The following is a 17,385-nucleotide window of genomic DNA, read 5'->3' as shown; positions in this document are numbered from 1 at the left end:
AAACAAACCATGGGTTTACTGGGATAGGACAAGCAGTTTCTGCTGGGTCTGATGGATCTCCCAAAAGATACACAGGAAAAACAGAGTATGAATGAGGCTGCATTAACTGACTGTAGATACTGTAAAAGGCGCGACCCTTTCTGTGCCATCATAACTAGAAAAATGTTCTGTGGAGTGCAAATGTTTTATTAGTAATTCAGCAAGATTGAGGGACATTTGAAGTAGCAGAGATATTTCTCTATTTTTTAAATTGGACTATAAATCTTTGCAGTTGCCTCATTTCTGCCTAAAGTAGGATCCAAGGCTGAAAGTAAAGGGTCTGTAACTCACTTCTGGAAATAATGGTATTCATAGTGAATTGATATTTGGGGCATTCATATAGAAGAATGGGCACTGTTCACTGCCTTGCTGCTGCTTTTATGGCGTAAAGGGTCATTGACTCGATTCCCTCGTCCAGACTCTTTGACAGCAAGACTAATGCATTGAGCTGTTCTTCAAATACAGCTTAGCCAAAGGATATGGTTGTGTCTCACACGTGTGAGCATTACTCATCTACGTACTTGTCCCAACCAAACTACATTAGAAGAGTGCGGAGTTTCTGAAGCTGTAATGAAGGCTGCCTGGAAACACAAACTGCTGTCTAACGCAGTTTCGTGCCTCCCAAAGACATTGTGGATGTGTCAGAGTTTAGAGTATTTCCACTGTATATGGCCGACATTTCGATCACTCTCATCATTTTGTGCTGCAAAGAGAAAAGGTGTTAGCAGCAATTTTTTATTTCTCCATACAAACAAAACGTTTTCTTGAGAAGTTTGAATTTGGAGTCTACAGGGATAAATTTTATGCAAAATTACAGAATCCAAACAGTGCTCATTAGGCCTATCTCACCTGTCAATGGCGAACCCCCCAGTTGTTCTAGTGGGTTGTAGGGTCTTGCTTAGCTGTTCCTGAGAGGATGATCTCTACAAGCAGTTCTTGCTGTCAGAGTGCTTAAGCACATTAATAGTCTGTGTACGGACCTGTCAGGTTTACAGGGCTGATCCTGTCCTGTGTTAAATCTGATCATAAACCCAGATTTTCTTAGAGACTTTTTTTCTGGATGATGGTAGCTCTGGGAAGCAGAAAGCTGTTCAGCAACTGCAAGAAACCTTCTTCCCTGCTAACTCAACCAGAGATTGTTTTGCACATTGGGGCTGTAAACTACTGTCATCCTTTGGACCACTTTAAACTTGCTGAGAGACTTGTTAGCGCTCAAAGGCTCACTGGTATCAAATAGCACCCAGTCTTGGAGCCAACGTGTGAGCAGTTGGTGAGAGATGCTGCAGAAAGCAGTCCTCCCAGAAGTTTGCTACATATGAAGAAAAAAAGGGTTGCTGCTTAGATGTAGTCCAGCCATTGACCCAGAAAGCACAACCCAAAGCCTATCCGCATGTGTGCATGATTGTGTTTAAGTATCTGAAAATCTAAGAGTTCATTTAAATGAAGTTTCAAAGAGTGAAGGAAGATCAGAATCTCTAATCAAAGCTTTTCCTCTGCTGCCAAAGGATAGCTGAAGTTTATTAGGCAGAACTGTTGAAACAATGAAAAAGCTGAATCTAATAAAATTGTGGAAGAAAAAGATACTGGACTCTGCGGGAGATACTGATTTGTTGCCTCAATCCTCAATTTTGTTTTAATTGAAAACGATTGCTCTTAACATCCCTATTCTAGCTGCTGGTTATGCTGAAACAGCATCCTACGCACATAGGGTAGACTGGGGAATATGAAATATCTTCATGCCAGTGCGGAGACTTCATACACTTGGTGTGTGCTGTCATTGGATGTCCTCTTGTCATAAGCCTGTTGATAGTCGCCTTCTAGAGGACTTCACTGATGATACTACACAGTAATTTTTTCTGGTAATTTGGTTTGGCTTCCAGGGTTCATTATCTAGAATCTGCTGAAAGAATTTGTAACATTTTTAATGTGGAAAAAAAATGTTTACTTGCCTCCTTGCTACCTTTTTGTAAGGGTTTCTATGAGAGAAATTTTTGGAATGAAAAACTTCTGTCTCCTGGGGATAGATGAAGTAATCAATAAACACTGCTGCAAGATGAGGCAAAAGGAGTTTTCTGCAGACAGAGGGCAATTGCCATATGCCTGCAAAAGGCAAATTCTCCCCTTAATTAGGGAATGGCATTGCGAAGGTGGTGTATTACAAGGCTAGAACGGCACTGACTGTGACCCACAGGGAAGACTGCGTGTGTGTGGTCACAGCCCTTCGGGGATGTGAGCCGGCTGCGGAGAGCCCAGCAGGGAGTTAGGCTGCTACTGGAGAAACTGGCTGCTGTTTGGAAGCACCTGATGGAAAAATACTATGGTGCCAGCACAGTGGCTTAACTAGCTAACAGAATAAGTGGAATATGTTGCATTCAAGAGCTGGATCATTCTGTTAACAGAGTGAGGGTTGTAGCTGTGAAGCACCACCACTAATTAGGGCTCGATTTTCAAAGTGGTGCCTGGGATTATAGCCATAATTCCGTCGGTGACAGTCATGGAGCTCAGGTCTCCATTTGCTCCTTTCACAATTCGTGTCTTATGTCCCAGTGCACCCTGTGTTCCCAAGATGTGTAAGAAGTCAAGTGATGGGGAGAAAGGAAGCACTAAGTCTGTGTTTGTTTAGTCAATTTTTTTCCCCAAAACTATTTCTTTTTAAATTCAGCACTTGGGAGGAAATGGGAGTATTCACCCCTTTGCAGAGCTCCTGAGGACTATTCCCTCTCTAAAGAGGACGGTAGAATATGAAGCATGAACTTGGGATGATGTCTTATATTCTTGTACTGTGGAAAGACCCTCCACTGCTGAGCTATGGAAAACATAAACCATTTTTCACTTGCTTAGAGAGTTGTCTTAAGAGTTAAGTGAAATCAGGAGGGCAACAGTGAAAGCCAAAAGAACTAGGTTAGGGGAGAATAATTTTTTGAGGAACTCTTCTTGACGCCTGTGCCATGTACACACAGGTCTGCTAAAACAATAGCTCCAAGCCGATTTAAACTGACATCAGCAAAGCTGTGCAGAGTGGAAACTGGTACTCTGCCCCTGCATCGGGCTGGGAGTTTTGGAGCCATCTTACATCTCAGGTGAACTAAGGGATACAAACAGATGGAAGGGGACAGGAGACAAAGCATCAACTTCTTTCGCTCCTGACTGTTGAATTCAGGCTATTAACCTTATTTATTTTGCTTTAAATCTGCAGGCAAGCTTAGTGCTCTGGAAAAGCAGAGAACGGAACTGGAGCTTGAGGCAAGCATAGTGCAGGCAGTTACTGGACAGCCTGTCTTTTCCCCCAGCTCTGCAACACTGTGTCTTTAGCTCTGACACATCTAACATTTTTTCTGTTTGCTGATGCACAATTTGGGACTGAGTTGAGGCTATTTTTCACTTGTGATTTGAATCAAGCACAGGTTACAGCCTTCTCTTTTTGTAATGCTCTCATCTACTGCTTTTCATCCTCAGAGCCAGTGTATACAAACAAAATATTTTGCTACTTTACTTTTGTAGTTTCTAGTTTTCTTTCATTATAGACTTCCATCTTCCATACAAGTTTAGTACTGCTTGGAAGCGTGAGCCCCTCTGAATGCTTTGATATGTTCTTAGAGTGGCTTTTTTTAAAGAATAAAACATATTATCTGTCTCTTGCGAACAGATAATATGGTCCAGGCTAGAGCTTTGCCAGTTTACAGTACCTGGCTATTAAATCTGCATTAAATTTTACTGTAGTTACAATCTGTGCTGTCACTGTAAAATATTCTAGGTTTTAATTAGCACCTTTTAAAATTGGAACTTGATTGGATTGAATATTAGGTCATGTCCATAAAGTTCACCATATAAACAGTCAACAAATACAGACAGCTAGTGCAGCATTGTTTCTAATGTCACTGCAGTTTCTTCTGTTTTAAATGTAGGAAATACTGGCCTATGTGAGATAATTTATATCAGTTATGATCGCTAAATGTTATCATTCTTTTGCAGCAGATGCTGCTGTTACAGAAGGGCTTTGGCTGTCAGTGAAGAGTAAGGTTTCTTAAACCAGATGATGTTGTTCTTATGGGAAAAGAAAACTTACTTAGCTTTGTTGAATCTCTTCGTGTGGTCTCGGGAGCCAAAAATGCCTTTCTGGAGAGAAGAGTATGTTACAGAATGATAAGTCCTAAGACCTAACCGTGTTTTTCTGTGCTGTGTGTGGGAAAAGGAGTATGTGCTTGTATTTGTCAGCTAGGCATGTCTAACTGTGGCAGAAGCATGTAATAAAATCATATTAATCCTGTTTCATATCAGCAGGACTTTCAAAATAATTAAGTTGGGCTGCATAATATACAAACATGCTAAAAGTGACTTAGTGATGCAAAGCACGCTTGTGGTGGGTTGACCCTGGCTGGATGCCAGGTGCCCACCAAAGCAGCTCTACCTCTCCCCTCCTCAGCTGGACAGGGGAGGGAAAATACAGTGAAGGGCTCGTGGGTCGAGATAAGGACAGGGAGAGATCAGTCACCAGTTACTGTCACAGGCAAAACAGACTCGACTTGGGGAAATTAGTTTCATTTATTACCAATCAAATCGGAGTAGGGTAATGAGAAATAAAACCAAATCTTAAAAACACCTTCCCCCCCCTCCTTCTTCCCAGGCTTAACTTCACTCCTGATTTCTCCACCTCCTCCCCACCAGCAGCACAGGGGGACGGGGAATGGGGGTTGCGGTCAGTTCATCACGTTGTCCCTGCCGCTCCTTCCTCCTCAGGGGGAGGGGAGGACTCCTCACGCTCTTCCCCTGCTCCAGAGTGGGGTCCTTCCCATGGGAGACAGTCCTCCATGAACTTCTCCAATGTGAGTCCTTCCCACAGGCTACAGTTCTTCGTGAACTGCTCCAGTGTGGGTCCCTTCCACGGGGTGCAGCCCTTCAGGAACAGACTGCTCCAGCGTGGGTCCCCTGCGGGGTCACAAGTCCTGCCAGCAAACCTGCTCCAGCGTGGGCTCCTCTCTCCACGGGTCCACAGGCCCTGCCAGGAGCCTGCTCCAGCGCAGGCTCTCCACAGGATCACAGCCCCCGTCAGGCACATCCACCTGCTCTGGCGTGGGGTCCTCAATGGGCTGCAGGGTGGAGATCTGCTCCACTGTTAACCTCCATGGGCTGCAGGGGGACAGCCTGCCTCACCATGGCCTTCACCAGGGGCTGCAGGGGAATCTCTGCTCTGGTGCCTGGAGCACCTCCTCCCCCTCCTTCTTCACTGACCTTGGTGTCTGCAGGGTTGTTTCTCTTGCATATCCTCACTCATCTCTCTGGCTGCAGTTGTGCAGGGTTTTTTTTTTCGTCCCTTCTTAGGTATGTTATCACAGAGGCACTATCACCGTTGCTGATGGGCTTGGCCTTGGCCAGTGGCAGGTCTGTCTTGGAGCTGGCTCGCATTGGCTCTATCGGGTGTGGGGGAATCTACTAGCAGCTCCTCATGGAAGCCACCCCTGTAGTCCCTCTGCTACTAAAACCTTGCCATGTAAACCCAGTACAACACTTTACCGGCATACTCCATTAGTACTGGTCATTGCAGTGCCCAAAAGCAGATTTTCTAGTGCAGCACCAGGCAAACATGGCTACAGCTTCTTCCAGACGTGCGTTCGCCCTGTATGTGTGTCCAAAAGTATTTGCCTCATCATAACCTAGAGGTACAGGGAGACCGAAGAGGGGCACCCGAGGTGTGCCCTGTGGGCCACTTTAGTTTAAGGAACAAGAATGTTGTCCTTGTTACTCTTCCATGTATCTAGGTAGACTGGTGATGGGTAAGATATTTTAGGAGATACTTTAATTAGCTGTGAGACTCTCTGTTTCTTAGCTTCTGTTTAGACAAATTTTTAGTGATGTGCTTGGAATTTTGCTTCAGCAAGAGCTGATGGACTGTAGTAGTCTGGGATTTCTCAAGACTATTTTTTTTTTCATAACACATACCATGGCTAGAGAGGGAGGGAGTCTCAAGGGCTCCATTTGCTAGTGTGAAGCCTGCCTCCTTTCTCATTCAGGGTCACATAACTTCCCGCCAGCATTTGCAGGAACTACTCACAAGGAAAAGTGATACTAGGACAAGACTGTATTATTTTTAGCTTTCAGTTATCTGCTTCTGTTGTCTTTTTTCTCTCTACTGAAAAAATGAAAAGCGCCACCAAACGTGGACCTTTTCCTGAGCTGAGTAAGTCCCGAGAGGCTTGGATCTGGCCTCAAGTACCTCCCCATATTTTGCAGATAGCCATTACAGGCCTGGATGGTTGTCTTTTGCCATTCTTCAGAGGTTGGAAAACTCTGTAGCAGACCAGAAGAATATTTTACAGTGTGTGTTTACTGGAGAATATTTTAAAGGAAGTACTAATGCTTCTCTAACCGCTTGAGTGCATGCACTCCCATCAGTGGCAATGACACGGGCTCTCATTCCAAGCAGGGAAAGCGAAAGGAGGTTTGAGTCTGCTTCAGGAAGCCTTTGGTTTTCTGAGAGATTCAGCTAGGCTTGAAGGTGCAGCTATGTTCCATCTCTTCATGTCAAGATATGACAGAAGCATGTAGCAAAAGCATATTCATCCTGTTTTGTATCAGCAGGACTTATAAAATAATTAGGTTAGGCTGCACAATGTGCAAACATGACATTAGAAACGAAAAATATTAAACTAATTCAGACTGAGCTCTCACTTCAAGGGCATAGAAGAGCACCAAAGTTATTGAGGAAAAATCACGTTTGTTTCTTTTCCTACCAAGGACTTCAAGTCCATAGGATGTCAAGTGACGAGATGAATGTTGTCTTTCTGCCAGCTAACTACGTTTTAAGTGGCAGTTGAGAAGACAGAGGGTTTTTTACCTCCCGATGACTAAATTCAAGGTTTACTTACAGTGACAGAGCTCCCAATGTAATTATATTGCAGCCACTAAAATCAGTCTGGATTTCTTTCATGAGAAGTGGCAAGCAGGAGGAGTGTGACCAGTGCTCTTCCCCATCCCAGGCCTCAAGACCCAACGAGCCCCAGTCGGCGCAGTGGCTGGAGAGCGTTGGTGGCCACGCGCCCTCCTTTGTCCTGCCCTGCACCAAGTGCTCTTAGCCTTGCCCTCACTGCTGGGGACAGTCTGGTATTGCATTAGGAAACAGTGAATCTGAACTGCAGCAAATGGCTTTTTTCTTTTCAGAAAATCAAACTTAATGTTAGGAGATTTTTCTCATTGTTTTTAAGTCCCTGTTTTGTTCGGTTTGGTCCCAAAAACTTCCCTTCAGCTCATCGGCAGGGCAAAGGTAACGACTTCCAGGTCGTCAGGGTACTGAGGAGAGAAGTGTTGTGTGCTCTGCTTGCTTGGCACAGCAAGCTAACTCATGCTGTGCTCCTGGTGTAGCTTCCCTTCCTCTCCCACCGTTCCTTCTGACTTCTTGAAAAGCCAACATTAAAGTAAAATCAGGAGAAGCTGTAGACGCATCCTCCTCAAACCTTTGGCTGAATTGGGATCAGGAAATCTGGGATTAGGAAAACTATGCCAAAATTTCTAAAGTACTAAATCACTGGAGAGCTGTTTTCAACTGAAAGCCAGGGGGAGCATTTATTGGCAATCAGGTTATTTAAAAGCCTGACCCTGATATAACACAGGAATGCTGTGTCTATGGAGTAAAAAAGCAGGAGCACTTCCTGGCTCCCGGGTGCAGGTGTGTATTCCACCCTCCTCTCAGTTTACCGCTGAGCTGAGGTCTGGGATTTACCCTGCTTTTTCATCCCACTCCAGCCTCCCTCTGCCTTGATTTCCATGGGAAAGCATGGGGCAAGTAGAAACTGGGGGAGGACTACCAGCAGCACTGTGATTATGTGGCTGAGGGGTGAGCACTTGACAGTATGGTGTGGGGTATACCTGCTTCACAGAATAGATAGATCCTTTAGGAGCAAATAAATGTATTTTTTTATTGTTTTGCTTATGGGGCTGGATGTGTTGTTGTTCTCTTTGTATAATGCCAAGCTTTGCCAGTCCAGGTTTGGTCATGCTGGGGATGCTTTGCCAGTGTAATGCTCTAGTATAACTCTCTCGATACAATTTCACTAACGTAGATACGGCCCCAAAAGGGTCATTTAATAGCAACATATTTTTAAGTTTTGAACAGGCTGGTATTTGCAGGACCCCATCAGATCCACCCCCAGTCTGTTCAAAGCATAAACTGTTAAACTATTCATATGGACTCATGGCAGATCTAAAAACCCCAGAGAAATGTTTAAGTACTGGAAAAAAAGCAAGTGTTTTGCAAATGTGCACATATCTAGGTCAGTTGGCCCAGTTAATGTCCTGGACAAAGTCATGAACAAGACCATAAGTAGTAAGCATTAAAGGATAATGTGTAATAAATACTAGGAAGTGAAATAGTATGAAAAATACATTTTGACAAGGAAATGTCATCGTTTTTTGGTGGGTTCACAACTTCGTTTGGTAAAGGTTATTGAGTTCTTGTCACAAATTTCTCATAGTCACATACAATAATCTGATTTAAACACCTGTCTATCTAGAAATCAGTGGTGGCTTTAATAAATAGATTGAAACCTGCTTAGCTGAGAAGTCCAAAAGTGCAATTGTAACTGCTTAGCTGTGATCCAACAGGGATGTTTCTACTGGAATTTGCTCATAGTCCAGCTCTCTTCAGTACCCTTTTTCCCATTTAAATAGTCTGTAAGAAACAAAATGATTATGACAAAAAGTTAAGTCCAACAGAGTCCATATTTTTTATAATAGTGTCTAAAATCGACCTGTGTGTTTACGATCTAGGTCTTATCTGTGTCTTGACCTGCCAGCTGTGCTTGTTGTTTAATCCGTGCTAGCTGGGCTGCAGTGCGCCCTTGCCCAGGTTTTGAACTCTCTGGGGGCAAACAGTGGCTTGTTTTCTAAGTTAAGCTTGAATACACAATATTTAATGTACTGAGCAATGAGTCACAGCTGAGTGGGACTTCAGTTACTGTTTCCTGGCAAAAATTGGAACTTCACTGTATAAATGCTCTTTTTCTTTTTCTCCTGAAAGCCGAATGGCAAGAGTGGCGAGGAGCTGCGGCTTCCCAGGAGCAGAGCAGCACTTGGTTTGACTCCAGAGTCAGTGGGAGGTAGTAATAGTAGCACCACCTCCCTGCTGAACTTGGAGCCTGACTCCCAGTGGCATCTCCTCTGCTCTGTTCAGGGCAACAGCGATGAAAACTGCTGATGGCAGGCTCCTGCTGATGCCCCAGACACCGGTTCGAAGGCATTCTTGCTTCCCAGCTCTGATCATGGCCAGAAGGTAGCCTGGGTCTTAATTTGCACAACAGCAGCCCACCAGTAAACTTGCCAAACCAAAGACTGACATTAAAAACCTGAACTGTGGAGTACAAAGGGTCATCTATTGATTTCCCCCCCCCCTCAGATCACCCTCAATGCTTATTGTTACCATAATTCACAGTTGTTTTTTGTATAGGGTATTAGTAAGCTCTCAGAAGTCTTTCTCACATGTATGCAATAAACTTTCTGGAACAAGAGTTTCTAGACTAGTAATAAGATGTTCTAAAGACAGAAGTTTTTTTTAGAGGTGAGACCACATCCCCATCCTTATGCGCTTCTTTTATCTCCTGTTTAATAAGCGGTTCCTTTGTATCATTCTGTTTTCTTAAGGAAAAGCCTCCAGGAAGGGATGACTTTGGCCACTAGTGGTTAAATTGTTACCTGGATAAAAATGTTGTTTTGATTAATGGTCATCTAACTGTAAAAAAGAACGTTATTAAGGAATTTGTCTGTTCAAGAGTTATTGGAGACTATTCTCTCTCACCATTATTTTTCTTTTAGCAGATTTTCAAAAGCATCACCAATGAAGATTCAATCCAGGGGCAAGGAAGTCGGAGACTGATAAGCTTTTCGTTGTCAGGTAAGTCACTGCTGATGTGAAAGTTTTAAGCTCAGAGAGTGGGAAGCTGAAGTTACTAAAACCTTTCACGTGTATGTACGTATATGTGTGTATGTATTTATTTATACGTGATCTTTTGCTTGTTGCTCTAGAAGTGATGCTGAGACAGAGAATTAATATCTATGATTATTGCCACACTTTCTTCCTTCAACGAGAGTTATGTGCTGAAGTATCTTGTTCAAATAGAGTTTTGAGGCCACGTTAGGTTTTCCTGTTCATGATTAAATGTGGTGCTATATACGTAGGTCAGGGAAAGCAAGATTAAAGGTATGCACTTCACTTATAGAGCAAAATGTGATTTGTGGTAGTCCTCTGTTTCTTGGAGAGCACGTTGCACAGTCTTGGTCTGGACCTGAGGCAGATCCATGCGCCATGGTGCACAAGCTTGTCTGTATTGCTCAACAGCAACTCTCAGACTTATTGAGCCAGAAGACTGCTCTCACTCCTCTAAATTTTCTGAAGGTTGTTCAGCCTCATTACTTGGCGTGTCACTGCAGGTTTTAAAGGCTTAATATGGTTCCATGAAGCAGCTACGGACCATTTGATCTGGCTTCGGTGAAAACAATCTGTAAATCATTTCTGTAGAAAAAATCAGTTTGTCAAAAGACAGTAGTTGTGAGCAATGTTCTCATTTGGAGTTTTATGCTTGCTACTTTGTTTCCATGTTTTTTAGTTCCTGGAAGACAAAGAGAAAGATGCTGAACATGACTTGGAAATTCTTTGAGGAAGCAGTACAGAGGAAAAGGACTTTCCCTAGTTCAAAATTTTTACAAGCGTTTGACTGTGTGATTTATTTAAAGCTTCCTTCTAAGTTGTGTTAAAGTCAACTAGGGCTTCCATATTTCTTTAATATTACGCGTGCAAGTCAGTGCTTTTCCAAACTAGGTGGCCAGTGTGGTTGTTGAGAGGTTATATATGCTATATGGCAGGTTAGACTGATGTTAGATGGGTCTCTTAACATATCACTTATTTTTGCCAGGTTGGACACTGGGCACCTACCCAGTCACATTAATTTGATAAAACCACAAGTTTAGCTCAACAGAAATAAAGAAGTAGAGTTAAGATTATTTAAGAACATTTAAAAATATTACACAGAAAATGTTACCCAGAATTAGTAACATTTTTTCATTCTCTTAGATTCTTTGGCCTAGTAGACCAAGAGATGTCAAGAGTAATAATTTGTGAGACTGCTAAATACTGTTGTCTCTGTGGGCCCTTTTATAAACTAAACTGTCTAATTTACAGCTTGATTCAAAGTATACAAAGACCATACTATGTAGTAGATTTGGGATATCTTATTCTAGTGGTTCATAAGCAATTCATTTACATTTATATCACATCCATGTTAACAGCATCATCACAGCCAGGCGTTTGAAAGGCTTTGAGCTCACAACTATTTTGTCAAAAATCTTTGGTATCAAAATAGCTCAATTTCAGTCTTTCTGAAATCAGCACATTAACATGTTACAAGGATTTATTTATTACCTTCTTACTTAATCAAAAACAACAAAATGTTGTTGTCTCTGTCAAAGTAAAATTATTCCTATTCCTGTATCTGTTATGCTAGCTAATAAAATGCAAATCAATCTAGGCCTTCCTGGCCTTCCAAGCGGCATCAGAAGGAACTGGGATTCCTTTCCCTTTGCACTACTATTGCAACAATAACCTCTCTATTGTTATGAGCTCTTTCAGCTCATACAGACTTCTCCTTTTCAATATCTATATTTTGGTATACTGTCGCCTTCAGCATCGTTACTTAAAAGTTAGGTTTCTAAATTATGGTTGATTTAGTTGCAATTAAAAAAAAAAAATATATGTAAGGCTATTAATCTGACTGGGGACCGTTGTATTAGGCGCTGCACCAACACAGAGCCATCGTGCCCTAAGCAGTTCATCATCTAAAGAAGAGCTATGCCTTCTACCATATCAATCCTTAAAAAGTTTTTAGAATGGGAGAGAAAAATCTCAAAGTAGTCTAAATCCCTAGAAATGCTGAAGAACATTAGTCCATTTCAGCTGACTTGTATTGCTTGCTTTACTGCCTAGACCCATGACCCCTAGATCATCTTGCGTGCCATTATGCAGCAAGTGCGGGACAACCAGAGGATCAGGCCCAGCCAGCATGGGTTTATGAAAGGGAGATCCTGTTTCACTAACCTGGTCTCCTTCTATGACAAGGTGACCCGCTTAGTGGATGAGGGGAAGGCTGAGGATGTTGTGTACTTGGACTGTAGTAAGGCCTTTGACACTGTCTCCCACAGCATTCTCCTGGAGAAGCTGGCTGCTCACGGCTTGGATGGGTGCACTCTGCGCTGGGTTAAAAACTGGCTGGACGGCCAAGCCCAGAGCGTGGTGGTGAATGGAGTCACATCCAGTTGGCGGCCGGTCACGAGTGGTGTTCCCCAGGGCTCAGTGCTGGGGCCGGTCCTGTTCAACATCTTCATTGAGGATCTGGATGAGGGGATCGAGTGCACCCTCAGTAAGTTTGCAGATGACACCAAGTTGGGTGGGAGTGTCGATCTGCTGGAGGGCAGGAAGGCCCTGCAGAGGGACCTGGACAGGCTGGATTGTTGGGCCGGGGCCAACTGTATGAGGTTCAACAAGGCTCAGTGCAGAGTCCTGCACTTCGTTCACAACCCCATGCAACGCTACAGGCCTGGGGAGGAGTGGCTGGAGAGCTGCCTGGCAGAAAAGGACCTGGGGGTGTTGGTTGACAGCCGCCTGAACATGAGCCAGCAGTGTGTTCAGGTGGCCAAGAGGACCAGTGGCATCCTGGCTTGTATCAGGAATAGTGTGGCCAGCAGGACCAGGGAGGTGATAGTGCCCCTGTACTGGGCACTGCTGAGGCCGCACCTCGAGTACTGTGTTCAGTTTTGGGCCCCTCACTACAAGAAGGACATGGAGGTGCTGGAGCGTGTCCGGAGAAGGGCAATGAAGCTGGTGAAGGGTCTGGAGCACAAGTCTTAGGAGGAGCGGCTGAGGGGGCTGGGGTTGTTTAGCCTGGAGAAGAGGAGGCTGAGGGGAGACCTTATTGCTCTCTACAACTCCCTGAAAGGAGGCTGTAGTGAGGTGGGGGTCAGTCTCTTCTCCCTAGTAACAAGTGATAGGATGAGAGGAAATGGCCTCAAGCTGCGCCAGGGGAGGTTTAGGCTAGACATTAGGAAAAACTTCTTCACCAAAAGGGTGGTCAGGCACTGGAACAGGCTGCCCAGGGAAGTGGTTGAGTCTCCATCCCTGGAGGTATTTAAAGAACGGATAGATGTGGTGCTCGAGGACATGGTATAGATGGACTTGGCAGTGCTAGGTTAACGGTTGGACTCGATGATCTCAAGGGTCTTTTCCAACCTTGACGATTCTATGATTCTATGACACTCCAATGAAGACCCTATGTTAAAAAGAACTGTGCAGAAACACTTTCTAAAACTTGGTGACAAAGTGCTTTATTTCTGTAGTTTTTTTGAGTATTTGCTTGGACAAAATCCATCTGGTTTCACTGGAAGCTTTGCCTGAGAAAAGACTTCTGGATTGAATAAAAATGTCAAACAGAAAAAAGTATAAACTGATGCTTCGGGGCAAAAGGAAATCACTAGTTTCTTGAGAATAGAAATGGCTGAGAGTTTGCATTACGTCAGTAGGTGGTTTGTTTTCTTCGTATTTGCTTCTTTGGAGACTGGAAGTTGGTCCTGTGAAAGGTTAGTTCAGATTAATAGGTTCATTAGCAACACTGATCTCAAAGAAGATAATTTCTCATGATTAAGCTTCTTAATTGTTTCTGTGATGACTGTATTATTATAGCTTTCATTATTTAAAATACCAAGAGAAATGTTGTAAGCCTAATTTAGCTGGATTAAATACAGTCTTTAAGGAAAGCTGTGCAGTCACTTTGCATTTACTTTCCGACATGACTTTTCTGCTGTTACCAGCGAATGTCACACTTCTGATATGACGGCTGAAAGTGTCAGAGCACTCCCGCATGAAGTACAGAAAGAAGAAATGTGCTAAGCCTCCCAAGATGTACCAGCCACTTCACTGAAGGTTTATGGTTTAGCAGCAGTATAACGCATTCGCTGAAAGCCCTTGAAACCATTCTGTTGGCTGGTATATTTAGAAAGTGTTATCATGAGGTTTGCATGATATGCCTCCTAACTGTATGATGCATCAAATAACTTTTTTCAAGCTTTTAATATTTCATGTATCTCATGGGTTTGCACACTCTTTATTTACAAGTGTTCTTATAGAACAAGAGACCAGAAGATCTAAATATTTCCCAAATGTACAGGCATTTATCCTCATCACACCTCTCTGAGAAATGTTGTTAGTTATTTTTGTCTGGCTTTTAGACCAGACATTCAGGTAACATCAGTTGTCAATTTATGGAAATCGGAAGATAAATCACAATTGAAAATAGTATTAGGTCCACTAAGGGTCATTTTGACAATAGTAGTTACGTGAAATGCTTGATCGGAATGCAGATATCTAATACACTTTATCTTCCAACCATTTTTTGAAATCCTGGTGACTGACTTTATAACAGGAGTTCTAGCCACTAAATTTTGTTTGTTTAATATTGCTATAAACCTGCCTCTTCTTCTGCCCTCCCCAACTCAGGCTAACTTGCCCAGATGTATTCTTTATAAGCCTGAGTTACTAGTCGCTCGACTTTTTCCTACCTGTCAGAGCTTGTGCAAAGGTGAGGTGACTTTCTACCACCTCCAGTACACCTGTGCCAACAAAGTAATGCCGTGCTCTTGACTAACAGATTTAAAGGCCTCAAAAGGCTTTGAATTCAACTACTCTATTATCCTATATAACACAGGCCACTTTGCTCCATGGTGTGGAGCTTTGTGTGAGTTTGGCTCAGACGTATCTTACAGACAGGCGTGTAGTCTGGATCTGAGGATACCAAGAGATGGTACTTTGCTCCAGTGTTTAATCGCTTGCAGTGATAAAAACTCCCTCTCGCTGCGTCAAGCTGTTCACATTAGCTATTCAGACTTTTTTTGTGTTTTCTTTCTTGCTGAAGACAATTTAAAAAGTAGCCTTTCTTTTAGCCATTTTTGAATAATTAATTTCTCTACTCCTTTTCATTTATTAATAGATCTATTTGCTTCTTGATACCTCTGCTGCCCCTTCCTTACACAAATGACAATCCCTTTCATTTTTTCTTGTAGCATTTCCAGCTAGAAAAATTCTTTTCTCCTCTTTTCCACTGTCTTTAATATTTTGCCTGGGAGCATCATGTGACAGAAATGTTTTGTCTTATCTGCTCCACTTAGTAATTTTTTAAAAAAAATCTCAGATCTTTAAACACCTCCTTGTGCAACTACACCAGCCAATTCTTTCTTTCTTACATTCTTTTTTAAAAGGAAAATGGAATTTGTCTATAGATCTGTAGATTTCTGAGAGCAGAAGGAACCACTTTAATTATCTGATTTAACCTCTTGCATATTACCAGTTGCAGAACCTTATTCAGTAGCTGATCAAGTCAGTAATCTGTTGTACATTATGTAGTATTTTTCTCAATTCCCCTGCATTATTTTGCTGTGTTGGATTTTGAGACTTCCTATCACTGCCCATTACTGTTGGATTTCTAAAATTCCTTAGTATTTGCTTCTTGAAATCTAATACCAGATGCAATACTTCTGTGAATCTGTGCTCACTTTCCGTACAATAAATTTTAGTGTCATGTACTGCTGCATGAATCACATTGGCGTTTCCAAGCCAATGCAATCTTGCTATGCTCTTACCATTGAAAGGTTATTACACTACTAGTAGCTAAAATAATTTCTATTGCTTTAAAAGCACATAGCTGAGAGGCAGAACCTATGTGCCTCCTGTTGAATCTTGAGCAAGCAGTGTTTTATTGTTCCTTCCTTTGAAGCCACCACTATGTCTTAGGTAGCTCAGTATATGAACTGCCACTCTCTAAGGCGGTCCTGCTTATTCTGGTCAAGCTCTGCAAAGTGCATGCTACAAAAGAAACACTGATGTATTAGCACCTTACCTCATTGGTAGTCAATCCAGATTCCAGTCCTGTTGAAGTACGTTTATTCAGTGTCAGAACCCAAGTTGACGACTCTTTGGGAATTTACAAAGGAAGACTGAAGGAAAATGTTGGAGCTGTCCATTGACATCCTAATTAGCAACTCTTTTGTGGTGATGGATCATGAAGATGGCTTATTGTGCCTTGATACATGAACGATCAAGATCTCAGTAAGATGACAGTATTTTTACTTTCTGCTGTTAATGAGCAGATCATAGAGAGAATACATTCCATCTTGGTATTCATCAATCTAAATCACAATCTAAATTGACTGTGGTCTTTCCAGTGTCCTTGTAACTTTGCAGTAGAATCGTAGACCCACAGAATGGTTTGCGTTGGAAGGGACCTTAAAGATCATCTAGTTCCAACCCCTCTGCCATAGGCAGGGACACCTGCCACGCGATCAGGTTGCTCAAAGCCTCATCCAGCCTGGCCTTGAATGTGTCCAGGGAGGGGGCATCCACAGCTTCTCTGGGCAACCTGTTCCAGTGTCTCACCACGCTCACAGTAAAGAATTTTTTCCTAGTATCTAATCTAAATCTACCCTCTTTCAGTTTAAAACTGTTACCCCTCATTAGTTATGTTTTTGGATATGTTCTGGGCAAGTTTGGCCTAACGCAAGATGTCTTCATCTTCTCAGAGCGTCAGATGAGTCATAAGGAATATGTATCATTTCCTGGTTCTGAAAACATATGGCTAGTATGCTAAATAGGAAAAATGTGAATTCTGTGAGTTGACCATAGAATTGCTGGGGCTTAATGATCTCTCCCACCAGTGTCAATATAGCTAGCTGCAAGTCATCTGTTGAAATCAGTTGGATGGTGCTTGGAAACGTAAAGGACATTAAGTACCTGTTGTCCTTTGTTGCAAGGAATTTGCCAATTGTATTAGAATATCAATATCAATTTCTTAAAACTAGTAGCTCTGCTACTCACTGGTCTTTGACCCTTCTGCTTGTTTGTACACTTTGTCTACTTCAGTGAAGTAAACTATGCATCGTCAAGAGACTAGGTGGACTCAGTGTTCTTGGGACACATTTATAAACCGCACAGGATATCCTTGTGTAGCGTTTCTAGGAAAGTTCTTCGAAAGCTGTTGGCGAAAGCTTCTCATCTCTTGGAGAGAAGAGCTTCTAAATTCTTTAGCTTAGAACTGATAGATTGATGACCAGGCTAAAAGTAATTAATTTAGAAACCAGACTGCTCCAGGCTTTGGTTCTTGCTCTGATTCTCCATCCTTTTCTGTCATGCTTCTACAAGCATGGGTCTGGACCAGTACCTCGCTGCAGGGAACTGAAATACCATCTTCACAATAATTTTGCTGATTATTACTATTATTACTATCCGAAAATCTCCTTGCTGAGCATGACAAAATGTGACTTGCA

The 17,385-nt window shown here is 42.6% G+C and overlaps 1 protein-coding gene across 1 annotated transcript in view; it reads left to right on the top strand.

Annotated features, from left to right (window-relative positions):
- Window positions 1–17,385, top strand: part of HECW1 (HECT, C2 and WW domain containing E3 ubiquitin protein ligase 1) — a gene marked incomplete at both ends in the record, with an annotated part of 179,009 nt that overhangs the window by 66,109 nt on the left and 95,515 nt on the right. The window contains one exon of the mRNA XM_082329339.1: window positions 9,841–9,919. Coding sequence (XP_082185465.1) covers window positions 9,841–9,919 — 79 coding nt within the window. The remainder of the gene's footprint in view (window positions 1–9,840; window positions 9,920–17,385) is intronic.

This window comes from Platalea leucorodia (genome assembly GCF_965183815.1).
Source record: "Platalea leucorodia genome assembly, chromosome: 1".
Taxonomy (NCBI): domain Eukaryota; kingdom Metazoa; phylum Chordata; class Aves; order Pelecaniformes; family Threskiornithidae; genus Platalea; species Platalea leucorodia.
Note: the sequence above shows the minus strand (reverse complement) of the source record. Positions and strands in the feature narration are given on the sequence as shown.